This window comes from Macaca fascicularis, chromosome 3 (genome assembly GCF_037993035.2).
Source record: "Macaca fascicularis isolate 582-1 chromosome 3, T2T-MFA8v1.1".
Lineage (NCBI taxonomy): Eukaryota > Metazoa > Chordata > Mammalia > Primates > Cercopithecidae > Macaca > Macaca fascicularis.
In genome coordinates this window covers 53,558,543-53,573,704 of record NC_088377.1, presented here as the reverse complement: position 1 = coordinate 53,573,704, position 15,162 = coordinate 53,558,543, and the positions used below count along the sequence as shown (strand labels likewise).

At 44.2% G+C, this 15,162-nt stretch overlaps 1 protein-coding gene across 28 annotated transcripts in view; it reads right to left on the bottom strand.

Moving 5' to 3' along the window:
* The window catches only part of GTF2I (general transcription factor IIi), a 108,548-nt gene that overhangs the window by 72,305 nt on the left and 21,081 nt on the right, over nucleotides 1–15,162 (bottom strand). For 21 of the 28 annotated variants that reach the window (XM_074034792.1, XM_065541822.2, XM_045389732.3 and 18 more), the window contains exons 2-3: nucleotides 5,057–5,160; nucleotides 2,456–2,594 (exon numbers count right to left, since the gene is read on the bottom strand). In XM_074034792.1, coding sequence (XP_073890893.1) covers nucleotides 2,456–2,594; nucleotides 5,057–5,155 — 238 coding nt within the window. In that variant the 5' untranslated portion in view covers nucleotides 5,156–5,160. Of the gene's footprint in view, nucleotides 1–2,455; nucleotides 2,595–5,056; nucleotides 5,161–7,773; nucleotides 7,850–15,162 lie in introns of all 28 variants that reach the window. The other 7 variants (XM_074034793.1, XM_065541821.2, XM_074034799.1 and 4 more) reach the window with 1 other exon arrangement.

The window sequence follows — 15,162 nt, the reverse complement described above, 5'->3', positions numbered from 1 at the left end:
GGAAGCAATAGTCATGAAAAAGTCTGAACTAGTGCTATGCCAAGAGTTAACAAAATGTGACATAGAGAACGAAGTGGGTACATGCTGCCAGAAAAACAGCACCAACAGACTTGACAAAAGGTTGCCACAAATATTCAATTTATGCAAACCGCAGTATCTGCCAGGCACAAAAAAAAATGATGTATGCCCAGTCGGGTACCGTGGCTCACCCCTATAATCCCAGCACTTTGGGAGACCAAGGCGGGCAGATCACCTGAGGTCAGGAGTTCGAGACCAGCCTGACCAACATGGAGAAACTCCGTCTCTACCAAAAATACAAAATTAGCCGGGCGTGCTGGAGCATGCCTGTAATCCCAGCTACTCAGGAGGCTGAGGCAGGAAATCACTTGAACCCAAGAGACCGAGGTTGTGGTGAGCCGAGATCGCACCATTGCACTCCAGCATGGGCAACAAGAGCAAAACTCCATCTCAAAACAAAAACAACAGCAAAAAAAATGAGGTATGCTTATATATATTATGTGCCTATAGATACCCTAGCTTTTTTGTTCCCTTTCCATGTTTTTAAGAAAATGCTGTATCAGGCTGGGCGCAGTGGCTCACGCCTGTAATCTCAGCACTTTGGGAGGCCAAGGCAGGCGGATCACAAAGTCAGGAGATCAAGACCATGTGGGCTAACACGGTGGAAACCCCATCCCTAATAAAAATATAAAAAATTAGCCAGGTATGGTGGCAGGTGTCTGTAGTCCCAGCTACTTGGGAGGCTGAGGCAGGAAAATGGCTTGAACCTGGGAGGTGGAGCATGCAGTGAGCCGAGATCACACCACTGCACTCCAGCCTGGGCGACAGAGCAAGACTCCATCTCAAAAAAAAAAAAAAAAAAAGAAAATGCTGTATCAATCAGTTAACATAAAACCTACAAACAGTGTTAGGTTAAACCCAGATATGAAAATTGTCATACTGTGAAAGGCTGTGAGTATTAACACCCTATAGTAAATTTCAACACTGTGTTCTAATGTCAGGTAACCTCACCACTGCTCTAAATGAGAATTACAAAACTCACTGAAGGCTGTGATAAGGTGATTCCACTGAGGGAATGGAGGAGAACTGTTTAATTTTGCATATGCTTAAACAAACTCATTTGCACAGTAAATAACTGATTTTCAACACACCAAATTTTTATCTAGAAAAGAACTCCTGGCTGGGCGTGGTGGCTCATGCCTGTAATCCCAGCACTTTGGGAGGCCAAGGTGGGTAGATCACCTGAAGTCAGGAGTTCAAGACCAGCCTGATCAACATGACAAAACCCTGTCTCTACTAAAAAATACAAAAAATTAGCCAGGTATGGTGGTGCGCACCTGTAATCCCAGCTACTCCAGAGGCTGAGGTAGAAGAATTGCTTGAACATGGGAGGTGGAGGTTGCAGTGAGCTGAGATCACACCACTGCACTCTAGCCTGGTGACAGACCGAGACCCCATCTCTAAAAAAAAAAAAAAAAAAAAGGCCAAGAGTGGTGGCTCATGCCTGAAATCCTAGCACTTTGGGAGGCCAAGGCAAGCAGATCACCTGAGGTCAGGAGTTTGAGACCAACTTGGCCAACATGGCAAAACCCTGTCTCTACTAAAATTACAAAAATTAGCCAGGCATGGTGGTGGGCACCTGTAATCCCGGCTACTCAGGAGGCTGAGATAGAAGAATTGCTTGAACACGGGAGGTAGAGGTTGCAGTAAGCCGAGATCACGCCATTGCACTCCAGCCTGGGTGATAAGAGTGAAACTCCGTCTCACAAAAAAAAAAGAAAGAAAAAAGAAAGTAACTCCTTACCTAAGTAAAACTTGTAATCTATTCAAAATTTCTCTACCTTCATTACCTTCTCTCTAATGTATCTCATTAATCCAGAGTAAAGCCAGGCAAGGAACACTGGACAATAAACATTACAATTTTTCTTAACTCTTCAGTATCTATCTTGACATATTTCAGTGATTCCTTTGGAGCATTTTGAAATGTCTCCATAAACATTTCAGAAAATCTTTTCTAGTTTAAACCTCATCCTGCTTTAGAAGAAAATATAACTTGGCCAGGCACAGTGGCTCATGCCTGTAATCCCTGTACTTTGGGAGGCCGAGGTGGGCGGATCACCTGAGGTTGGGAGTTCGAGACCAGCCTGACCAACGTGGAGAAACCCCGTTTCTACTAAAAATACAAAATTAGCTGGGCATGCAGCATGCCTGTAATCCCAGCTACTAGGCAGGCTGAGGCAGGAGAATCGCTTGAACTCACGAGGCAGGGGTTGTGGTGAGCCGAGATTGCACCACTGCACTCCAGCCTAGGCAACAAGAACGAAACTCCATCTCAAAAAAAAAAAAGAAAGAAAAAGAAAGAAAATATAATTGTCTTACCTATAAATATTTAGGCTTAAAATTAATGAAATGCAAAAGATAAAAATACAATGCTTACAATATTTTACAAAATCTTTTTGAAAATCCTTTCTGGTATTGACAAAAGCACGTCCTCTTTCAGTTCCGACGACAAACACGTCTGTTTCATACACTGCAATGCAGGCCACTTCGGCTTTGGACTTGGCCAATTCTTTACACTATAATACAAACAGCAAATATTATGTTACATGCAGACATTTAAGGGCACCATTTCTGCTCGATGAATTAAAAAAATCTAACAACATTTTTTAAAGGTACTTCGCTTTCAAAATAGTTTTTGGCCTGATTTTAAACAAAAGACAACACAGAATTTATAAGGAAAAAAAGCAGAATTCCCTTGTAATCTCTTATAGATCAGATTCCCCCAAGAAGCAGACTCAGAGTTTACACAGGCTTGCTGGGGGTCACTGTCTTACAGCTCTTGGGAGGTGGGATGCAGGCGGGGTTGGACAGCGGAAGCACTGAACACTGATGTAGCTGCACCCAGAGCTAGGAGCTGGCGTGGCCCTCCCCAAGGAAAGAGTAGAAACTTGTGAAAGGTGGCTCAAACAGTCATGGCACCTGCGGCAATAAGTGCCATCAGTACAAAAGGAGGAGGGATCTGAAACCCACACTACAGCATTCATTACATAATCCCTACCTCCAGAAGTATTCCCCTGTGTACACACAGCCAGAATCACTTTTAGGTGGGCAGAGTATTTACTGACTTTAACTAAGTATATATTTCTATAAGATTAAATATTCTTTGAAAACGTTATAGAGTACTATTCCATTTAATGAATAGACCTTGGATCATTTACTGATAACATTATTTAAAAGGTTGGTGATTCCAGTCTTCCCCCCAAAAAATAACACCACCATAATAACCTGGGAACAAAATATTTATGGGCACTTTTTTTTTTTTTTTGAGACGGAGTTCCACTCTGATGCCCAGGCTAGTGTGCAGTGGCACGATCTTGGCTCACTGCAACCTCCACCTCACGGGTTCAAGCAATTCTCCTGTCTCAGCCTCCAAGTTACTGGGACTACAGGTACATGTTGCTACCCCAGCTAATTTTTTTGTATTTTTAGTAGAGACAGGGATTCGCCATGTTGGCCAGGCTGGTCTCGAACTCCTGACCTCAGGTAATCCACCTCCTCGGGCTCCCAAAGTGCTGGGATTAGGCATGAGCCACCGTACCTGGCCTTATGTGCATCTTGAATGGCTTTCTCAAAATAGATACAGAGACATGAGAGTCAAAAAAATAACAAAAACAAAACACATTGACAGTAAATACTCTGAATTCTCAAAATCTACTGAAATTTGCTTCCTAATAAGATTCATGGGCGGGGCGCAGTGGCTCACGCCTGTAATCCCAGCACTTTGGGAGGCCGAGGTGGGCGCATCACCGGAGGTCAGGAGTTCGAGACCAGCATGATCAACACGGTGAAACCCCATCTCTACTAAACATATAAAAAATTACCCGGCAGTGGTGGCAGTCAGCCGCCTGTAATCCAAGCTACTTGGGAGGCTGAGGCAGGAGAATCGCTTGAACCCAGGAAATGGAGGTTGCAGTGAGCTGAGATCACGCCACTGCATTCCAGCCTGGCAACAGAGTGAGGCTCCGTATCAAAAAAAAAAAAAAAACCATTAATAACAACAACAACAAAAAACCTCAAGCACCATATTCTAGTATACAATCTCACTCTGAGTAATTGCTAATATTATACATAAATTCAAAGTTAACACTTGCAAAACAAATGACTGCCTAAGGTGATGGCAGAAAAAAATTTGAGATTAAATAGGAAAATTAAACATTTAGGTAAGTTAAGAAGATTCTGAAGCATGGTAATAAAAATGTGATTTCGGCCAGGTGCGGTGGCTTACGCCTGTAATCCCAGCCCTTTGGGAGGCCAAGGCAGGTAGATCACCTGAGGTCGGGAGTTCGAGACCTGCATGACCAACATAGTGAAACCTCGTCCCTACTAAAAATACAAAAAATTAGCTGGGCATGGTGGCACGTGCCTGTAATCCTAGCTACTCGGACGGCTGAGGCATAAGAATTGCTTGAAGTCAGGGGGCAGAGGTTGCAGGGAGCCGATATCACGCCATTGCACCCCAGCCTGGGCAACAAGAGCAAAATTCTGCCTCAAATAAATAAATAAATAATAAAATGTGACGTGAAAGGCTTAAATCCGTAACTATTATTCAAGAAGAAAAACTATTCATTGGTCGGGGTGGTGGCTCACGCCTATAATCCCAGCACTTTGGGAAGCTGAGGCAGGTGGATCAAGAGGTCAGGAGTTCGAGACTGGCCTGGCCAAGATGGTGAAACTCCATCTTTACTAAAAATACAAAACTTAGCTGGGTGTGGTGGCAGGTGCCTGTAATCCCAGCTACTCGGTAGGCTGAGGCAGGAGAATCGTGTGAACCCAGGAGGCAAAGGTTGCAGGGAGCTGAGATCTTGCAACTGCTCTCTAGCCTGAGCGACAGAGCAAGACTCTGTCTCAAAATAAAAAGAAAAGAAAAACTACTCATTAAAACTAAAAACCATAAAATTCTATCTTCCACAAAAACAAATCAACCTTATCTAGAGCGCAGGCCTACCCAACTATGGGATGATGGAACACAAGACCTCACCATGGACTCGAGAGCTGACATGAGGAATGTCACCACCATCCTGCTCTCCGAGGACTCCTCATCTTCAACAGGCAGGGTGGACATTGCAACTTGGGCCATGATCCCTGTGCAAGAGAAGTAAGAAGAAAGTGAGTGGTAGAAAACCGGTATCCTAAACCCATAGCCAAAGCTGTGAGGGCCCCTCATGGGTGGCCTAATTTGCAGTTTTCTTGCACTAGAGAAAAAAATAAGGTTCAGAAACTAAGTGTTTGACTTGTCCCACACCCTCATAAGATAAAGATCCATCCCCTAACTTTCTATGTATTGTTATTTCCAGAAAATTGGGTCAATATCACACCCCAAACCAATCCAGGTAACACCCAGAATCAGTGAAATTTCTCCCAAGTAACAGGAAGAGGAGGCAAGGCACTTTAAAACCCAATGACAGGCAACCACAACTCAACACAGGAAAGAGGTGCCAAGCTCTCTTCTCCCCTGAACATCCTGATACAGAAAAGAGTGGGTGCAGTGAACTGAGGCTGAGTGGAGAGTTCTTCTTCTTACTAAGAAAACAGATCACAGGCATCAAGTAACATGTAAGATTCTTTATAATACAGCATATTCTGGCCAGGCACATTGGCTCACACCTGTCATCCCAGCACTTTGGGAGGCTGAGGCAGTCAGATCACCTGAGGTCAGGAGTTTGAGACCAGTCTGACCAACATGGCAAAACCCCGTCTCTACTAAAAATACAAAAATTAGCTGGGTGTGGTGGCGGGTGCCTGTAATCCAAGCTACTCAGAGGCTGAGGCAGGAGAATTGCTTGAACCCAGGAGGCGGAGGCTGCAGTTAGCAGAGATCGCACCATTGCACTCCAGCCTGGGTGACAAGAGCAAAACTCCGTCTCAAAAACAAAAACCAGGCCAGGCGCGGTGGCTCAAGCCTGTAATCCCAGCACTTTGGGAGGCCGAGACGGGCGGATCACAAGGTCAGGAGATCGAGACCATCCTGGCTAACACGGTGAAACCCCGTCTCTACTAAAAAAATACAAAAAACTAGCCGGGCGAGGTGGCGGACGCCTGTAGTCCCAGCTACTCGGGAGGCTGAGGCAGGAGAATGGCGTGAACCCGGGAGGTGGAGCTTGCAGTGAGCTGAGATCCGGCCACTGCACTCCAGCTTGGGTGACAGAGCGAGACTCCGTCTCAAAAAAAAAAAAAAAAAAAAAAAAACCAAAACACACAAAAACAATGGTTAGTAGTGTAAACGCTATCTTATGTATATTTTACCAAAATAAAACCAAGACAATACACCATAAAAAAACACACTGGCCAGTTGTGGTGGATCATGTCTGCAATCCCAGCTCTTTGGGAGGCCAAGGCAGGTGGATCACCTGAGGTCGGGAATTCGGGATTAGCCTGGGCGACATGGCAAAACCCCGTCTCTACTAAAAATACAAAAATTAGCCAGGCAGGGTGGTGGGCACCTGTAATCCCAGCTACTCAGGAGTCTGAGACAGGGGAATCACTTGAACCTAGGAGGCGGAGGTTGCAGTGAGCCGAGATCATCCCACCTCATTTGAGCCTCGGTGACAGAGTGAGACCTTGTCACAAAAATAAAAAACAAAAAACAAAAAAAAATTATGTATATTTTACCAAAATAAAACCAAAACAATACACCATATAAAGACATACTAAGATGGCAAAATTTAAAGCAAATTTCTAAAACTGAAATACTAAAAAGGTCTTCTATAAATAGCATGCAAATTAGATGCCTATTAAAAACTGTCCCTTTTAATTTAGTTGAATTAATTCTACTTTTAGGGAGGTATTGAATAATTAAATAAACTTAATATGGAAGGATAACTGAAAAATTTAAAAATTAAACACTGGAAACAAGAATAGTAACTGTAAAAACATTAATTTACTGACAACACCCGAGTATTCCTTAAGGAAAGCCCCAGGATTCTGGAGAACATGGACAAGCTATTGAGGAGCTGTCAACAGAAAACTGTTATGCCTAAAAATGTCAGTAAATCTTTTCCCTATTATTAAAGAGGATGCTCTATTTCCCTATTATTAAAGACTGTGATCTAGCTTTACCATCTGTTACCATGTGAATTAACTGCTAGCCCAGATTACCCATTAACAAGTAATGAAGCATACACACTTAGGAAGTTATGCTTTATAATAAAAACCATAATCAGCTGGGTGTGGTGGCTCACACCTGTAATCCCAGCACTTTGGGATGCCGAGACAGGTGGATCTCTTGAGGTCAGGAGTTTGAGACCAGCATGGCCAACATGGTGAAACCCTGTCTCTACTAAAAATTCAAAATAGCCGGGCATGGTGGCACGCACCTGTAATCCCAGCTACTTGGGAGGCTGAGGCAGGAGCATTGCTTGAGCCCAGGAGGCAGAGGTTGCAGTGAGCCAAGATTGCACCGCTGCACTCCAGCCTAGACGACAGAGTGAGACTCCATCTCAAAAATAAATAAATAAATAAATAAATACAAACAACAGTCAAAAAGTAATTGACACTTGGCCAGGCACAGTGGCTCATGCCTGTAATCCCAGCATTTTGGGAGGTCGTAGCAGGTGGATTACATGAAGCCAGGAGTTCCAGACCATCCTGGGCAATGCGGCGAAACCCTGTCTCTACTAAAAATACAAAAATTAGCCAGGTATGGTGGTATACCGTCTGTAATCCCAGCCACTCAGGAGGCTGAGGCACGAGAATCACCTGAGTCCTGTAGGTGGAGGTCGCAGTGAGCCAAAATCGCACCACAGCACTCCAACCTGAACAACAAAGCAAGACTCTAAAAAAGAAACAAAACAAAAAAACAAAACAATTATCCCCATATATTTGAACAAACGGAAGCAAATCTGATTCCCAAAACAAGGTTCCCTGACTAGAGACGGAAGTAACAGCAGTTATCAAGCAAGTGAATAGGTAAATTATAGAAATTATTTGGTCTAACAGCCTAGGTAGGTCCCATTCTTTTTTCTCTTGGATAAGACTAAGTGAATTTGTTTGGTTTTCTTTCCCTCTCCTTCTCCCCCAAGTCTAAGTAAATTTGCATTAAAATGTGGCTCAGGGCAAAATGGACAACAAAGGCATTATATGTTTCTATAATTAGACATTCACTTAGCATACACTTTCATTATTTCTCAAAGTTCATGGTATTTCTTCATCATCTCACTTTTCCTTTAATTCCCTAGTGAAAGGAAACAGAGATGTGTTCTTATTTCACAAATGCAGTGATTTGTCAAGGTCATGTAGCCACTATCACAGTCAGAACATGAAACTAGGGCAATTTTCTGCCTACTGCTGTTACCACTTCTTCTCATCTTTAATCGCCATAAATCTGCTATCAAGTCATCATGAGGCCGGAGAATAAGGTCTGGAGATAGGGAACCTAAGGCCAATTTTCATGCTGACTTCCAGAACTAAATCAACAGGAAAACCCTAACTTTCCACACTTAAGTAACAAACAAAAGGATGGGAGGCTACTCAGTTTGCAAACCACCACTCCCACTTTTGCTGCTTCCCAGACGGAAAATTGAAAGTATCTCTGATTGGTTGCTTCCTGCAACCAATCAGACGTTTGCACAGGAGCGTAACTTTGTAACTTCACTTCAGCCCCTGATGGTTGCTTCCTGCAACCAATCAGACTGACTGCGACCAAGTCTTTTCGTTTTCCTTTTCTGAGACGGAGTCTCGCTCTGTCGCCCAGGCTGGAGTGCAGTGGCGCGATCTCCGCTCACTGCAAGCTCCGCCTCCCGGGTTCATGCCGTTCTCCTGCCTCGGCCTCCGGAGTAGCTGGGACTACAGGCGCCCCCCACCACGCCCGGCAAATTTTTTGTATTTTTTAGTAGAGACGGAGTTTCACCGTGTTAGCCAGGATGTTCTTGATCTCCTGACCTCGTGATCTGCTCGCCTCTGCCTACCAAAGTGCTGGGATTACAGGCGTGAGCCACCGTACCCGGCCTTTTTTTCTTTTTTTAAGATGGAGTCTCGCTCTATCGCCCAGGTTGCAGTGCAGCAGCATGTTCTGGGCTCACTGCAACCTCGGCCTCCCGGGTTCAAGCGATTCTCCTGCTGTTCAGCCTCATGAGTACGTGGGATTACAGGTGCCCGCCACCACGCCCAACTAATTTTTGTATTTTTAGTAGAGATGGGGTTTCGCCGTGTTGGCCAGGCTGGTTTGGAACTCCTGACCTCAGGTTATCCACCCACCTCGGCCTCCCAAAGTGCTGGGATTACAAACGTGAACCACTACGCCCGGCCTTTTCTTTCTTTTTTTTTTGGGGGGGACAGTCTGGCTCTGTTGCCCAGGCTGGAGTGCAATGGTGCTATCTCAGATCACTGCAACCTCCGCCTCCCAGATTCAAGCGATTCTCCTGCCTCAGCCTCCCGAGTAGCTGAGATTACAGGCAACTGCCACCACACCGGCTAACTTTTTGTATTTTTAGTAGAGATGGGGTTTCACCATATTGGTCAGGCTTGTCTGGAACTTGTGACCTCAGGTGATCCACGCCTCTCGGCCTCCCAAAGTGCTGGGATTATAGGAGGCTGGCAGGGCAAGTCGTCATTTGCATCAACTGTAACTTTGTAACTTCACTTTAGTCTCCGGTTGGTTGCTTTCCACGACCAGATGCTTGCATAGGGTATAACCTTTGTAACTTCAAGTCAGCCTCTAATTGGTTGCTTTTCACAACCAATCAGACTGCTTGCAGGCCACTACTGTATTTACATAGGGTGTACAACAGGTAACCAATGGGAAACCTCTAGAGGGTAGTTAAACCCCAGGAAATTCTGTGAAGGGGATCTTCCCTAGGCTCAGCCCCACCCCTTTGTGGAGTATACTTTCTACTTTCAGTAAATCTCGGCTTTAGGTGCTTCTTCCATTCCTTGCTTTGTGCCTTTTGTCCAATTCTTTGTTCAAAATGCCAAGAACCTGGACACGCTCCATTAGTAACAATCACACTCCATGTGTGTAAGAAATGGGGGACAGACGCCACAGCAACAGCCCACGGGGTGCCCCTGGTGATGAAGGTCCTATGTCTTTATCAGAACTTACAGGGCAGGCAGCGAGCCCTGCAGGATGGAAAGCACCCTGGGGGCGACCCACGGGCCTTCTCTGTGCTTCCTGCTCTCTGGAAATGGGTGCATCCGGGTCACACCGGAAGTTCACTGTTCTTTGCTCGTCCCGAAGTTCCTTCGTGGGACAGTCCTTAGTTGAAACTATTCGTGGAGCCTTCGCTGCACACTTCACCTGGACGGCTTCCTCTCTTTTCTCCTCTTCCCAGAAAAAAACTGCCATCAGGAGGTGGCATTAATTAACAATGAACACCTGAGGAGGCATCGGGCCAGGCAGGTGACGCCAGCTTAGGAAGCACCTGATGCACTGGTCCTCACGGGACCACACGCCTAGAGAGCTGAGGTATGGGTTCAGCAGACAACCACCTCGCTGCGTGCCCTCGGGGGCTGTACTCAGTCGCCTCGTCTATAAATGGAAATGCTCAATACCTTTTATGAATGCCCTCAACTTAAGAAGGGTTGGACAAAGAGAAGGAAATGAACATTTATTGAATATGTCATGCTTTATTGGCCATCTTGTATAATAAGCACAGCAACCCTGAGTGGGAGAGCAGGCAACATGGAGTCCACATGGACCCCAGGAAGAGCTCCTTGATGGAGGTGGTGCTTCAGAAGCCACCTGAGCCGGGCCCATGGAGTCTTTTCCTGGTTGACTTTACTTTCTGATGTCACCAGCAATGAACCACAAATCACCAGGATATGACCTATCCTATCTGTCATGACACATCAAAACTCAGAGGTCTCCCAATAAAAGAGGCTGTTAAACAAAAAACAAACAGAATTAAACCACGTAAAATGAGGGCATTTTGTTCTGTGCTCACAAGGAATGCAACTAGGTATGATTTTTACTTTTTTTTTTTTGATGGGGGAAAGGAGTCTCACTCTATTGCCCCGGCTGGAGTGCAGTGGTGCGATCTTGGCTCACTGCAATCTCCAGCTCCCGGGTTCGAGCAATTCTCCTGCCTCAGCCTCCTGAGTAGCTGGGATGACAGGCGCCCGCCACCACACCCAGGTAATTTTTGTATTTTTAGTAGAGATGGGGCTTCACCATGTTGGCCAGGTTGGTCTTGAGCTCCTGACCTCAGGAGATCCGCCCGCCTCAGCCTCCCAAAGTGCTGAGATTATAGGCATGAGCCACCGCACCCGGCCTCCCATTTTTTCAATCTCCTCAGTTCTTCTATTCTGAAGGTTTTTTGACTTCACCTTTCGTTTCCCTGATTTGATTTTAATTCTCCTTCATGAGTTTCAAAGATGAACTCAACTGGCCTGTTGCTGTTTCACTGGTTATCTCTGATTCTGGTCGGCTACTGTATACGTGATGCCTTCTTTATCTCTGAAACCAGACTCTAGCCATTCTTTAAAATCCTCTTGAGTTTCCTGTTGGAGATCCATTTCAGGTATTAGGTTTATCCGTGTCCTTGCTATTCCGATCCATTCTTCCTCAAAATAAGCCAATAACTAATTCCATAAAATTTTCTTTTTGACTCTACTTCTGCTTTAATTAACTGATTCCTTGCTGTTAATACCAAACAGCACACAAAAACATTTGGTTTTGGGTTTTATGAGACAAAGTCTCACTCTGTTGCCTGGACGAGTACAGTGGCACCACCACCGCTAACTGCAGCCTCCACCTCCTGCGTTCAAGCGATCTTCCCACTTCAGCATCCCTACCAGCTGGGGCTACAGACTCGCAGCACCATGCCCAGCTAATTTTTTGTATTTTTAGTAGCGATCGGGTCTCAATATGTTGCGCAGGCTGGTCTCGAACTCCTGAGATCAAATGATCCTCCCACCTCAGTCTACCAAAGTGCTAGGATTAAAGGCATAAGCCACTGCACCCAGACAAAAAAATACATTTTATAGTGAGTGAAAGGAAGAGCGTGTTGAAGATTTTTACAAACCGTATCATTACTCTAACAAAAACTGAGATTCTTAATATTTTTTAGGATATTCTCTGAAATACTTCTGAACATTTCTGCTTCAAAACAAGGTTCCAGTCAGACTGGTAAGTGGGGAAGTGCTAGAACACTCTTTTATTTAAATTACATTCATGTCCTTTTTTTTTCATGTTTGTTATAAATATATAAAAATTATGCGTGTGTGTGTGTGTGTATATATATATATATATATTTTTTTTTTTTTGAGATGGACTCTGGCTCTTGTCACCCAGGCTGGACATTGCAACCTCCGGATCCTGGGTTCAAGCGATTCTCCTGCCTCAGCCTCCCAAGTAGCTGGGATTATAGGTGCCCGCCACCGTCCAGCTAATTTTTCCATTTTTAGTAAAAACGGGGTTACACCATGTTGGCCAGGCTGGTCTCAAACTCCTGACCTCAGGTGATCTGCCTGCCTCGGCCTCCCAAAGGGCTGGGATTACAGGCGAGAGCCACTGTGCACAGCCTATAGTTAGTTCTTTAACAAAGGACTAGAATCTCTCTCTAAATTCCAAATTGCCTCTTTACAGCCAGGCGTGGTGGCTCACACCTGTAATCTCAGCACTTTGGGAGGCCAAGGTAGGAGGATCACTTGAGGTCTAGAGTTCAAGACCAAACTGCCTTTTTAATGCATAATAACAATCAAAGAATGGCAGGTTTTAAAAACAGAATCAACACAAGGTAAATAATTAGACAGTGATTGCAACTATAATACTATGCAGTCTTTTCAACAGAGAATTAACTGCCACTCACCATAAACGAACTGACTGAAGCAAAAGTATAAACATCCTTTTCATTAGAAAGCAAAGGTGATAGTGGACACTAAACTTTCTGTATCACATTCTAAGAAAATAAGGCATTTGGTTTTATTTATATATATATATATATGGCAGTGGCTCACGCCTGTAATCCCAGAACTTTGGGAGGTCAAGTCAGATGGATCACTTGAGATCAGGCGTTTGAAACCAGCCTGGTCAACATGGTGAAACCCCATCTCTACTAAAAATACAAAAATTAGCTGGGCATGGTGGTGGGCACCTGTAACCCCAGCTACTTAGGAGGCTGAGGCAGGAGAATCCCTTGAACCCGGGAGGCAGAGGTTGCAGTGATCCAAGATCATGCTGGGCAAGAGTAAGACTCCAGCTCAAAAAACTAAAAAATTTTTAAAAATATAGCTGGGCACGTTGGCTCATGCCTGTAATCCCAACACTTTGGGAGGCCGAGGCGAGCAGATCACAAGGTCAGGTGTTCGAGACCAGCCTGGCCAACATGATAAAACCCCATCTCTATTAAAAATACAAAAATTAGCCATGTGTGGTGGTGCACGCCTGTAATCCCAGCTACTCATGAGGCTGATGCAGGAGAATTGCTTGAACCCGGGAGGCGGAGGTTGCAGTGAGCTGAGATCGCGCCACTGTACTCCAGCCTGGGTGACAGAGCGAGACTCCATCTCAAAAAAACAAAAACAAAAAACAAAAAATAAAACAAAAAAAAAGAGTAGGTTACAGACCGATTATCTAGGTGAACACATTACTTATGTCACAAAAACTGCTTCCAGGTATTGTCAGACAAACTATCTTTTAACAATGAAAGACAGCCCTCAATTGAGACAATAGTTTAAATTAGTAAAACCTTGACTCACTACCTAAAAGACTGAAGACTCAGTCTCAACGAAGGTGAAATGGATTTAAAACTGATGAGAAACACCAGGCCCATTATTTTATTTTCTTCTGCACAAATTTCTGCAGGCTACTATTTTTACTTGTAATAAGCAATGAAGATCTACACTGTACCTTTACTTAAGGAAGGCGAGATAAACTTCAAGACTGCAGAAATCAGTATCTTTTCTAACTCAATGTTTTGCATTCAAACAATAATCACTAAACCCCCAGATGCTTAGATAATAAAAACTGAGAAAAGCCTTCAAAATTAGCTAAAATAACTACGACAAGGATATTGTCCCTGGAAGACAGTATTTAAGACAGGTAATAATATTCAATTCTGTAATTATTCAACAGCCTTAAGAGTTAGAAAAAAAAAAAAAAGCCGGGCTCAGTAGCTCACACCTGTAATCCCAGCGCTTTGGGAGGCCGAGACAGGAGGATGGCTTGAGCCCAGGAGGTGAAGGCTGCAGTGAGCCATGATGGCACCACTGCATTCCAGCCTGAGTGACAGAGCAAGCCCCTGTGTCCATTAAAGAGAGAGACAGACAGACAGACAGACAGAAAGAAAGAATACTTTTACCAGAGAAATTTTCCATCCAAACTTAAGTTTTTGACCCCCTATTCCAAAAAAATAGACTACAGCGGTGAGTCTGTAGTACTGACGGATGCGCTTCTGCCTGGGCCAGTATTTCAGGGAAGTTCTCTCTTTCTTGGTTTTCTGGTGTCTTCTAGCTTTCCAGCTGTCTTCATTCTTTGAGATCTAGTCTCCGGTTATTTTTTGTGTAAGAGGAAAAACTGTAAAACCCAAATTTACTTTTTTTTTTTTTTTTTTTTTTGAGACAGAGTCTCACTCTGTCACCCAGGCTGGAGTGCAGTGGCACAATCTTGGCTCACTGCAATCTCTGCCTCCTGGGTTCAAGCAATTCTCCTGCCTCAGCCTCCCGAGTAGCTGGGATTACAGGTGCCTGCCGCCACGCCCAGCTAATTTTCTTTTTTTCAGTAGAGACAGGGTTTCACCATGTTGGCCAGGCTAGTCTTGAACTCCTGACCTCAGGTGATCTGCCCACCTCAGCCTCCCGAAGTGCTGGCATTACAGGCATGAGCCACCACACCTGGCCGACCAATTCACTTTATTAACAGCCACCAAAGCCAAGTTTCAACAAAATTAAATGACTAATGGCATATCATATTCTTGAATGTATACACTAACAGAAACATCTTCAGTCAGAAGAATAAAATGAAATCATGTATCTCCTAATGCTAGGGGAAAAATTAGTGACATCACAAACTTTTAAAAAGCAATTTCTTCAAAACAATGAGTGGTAAGAAAAAGTTAAAATTCATCAAGTAAAATGTTAGATATTTTGTCCTAAAATGGTGCTTAAAATAAATGCAAAAGATCTAATACTAATAGTTGAATCAGCTGACTT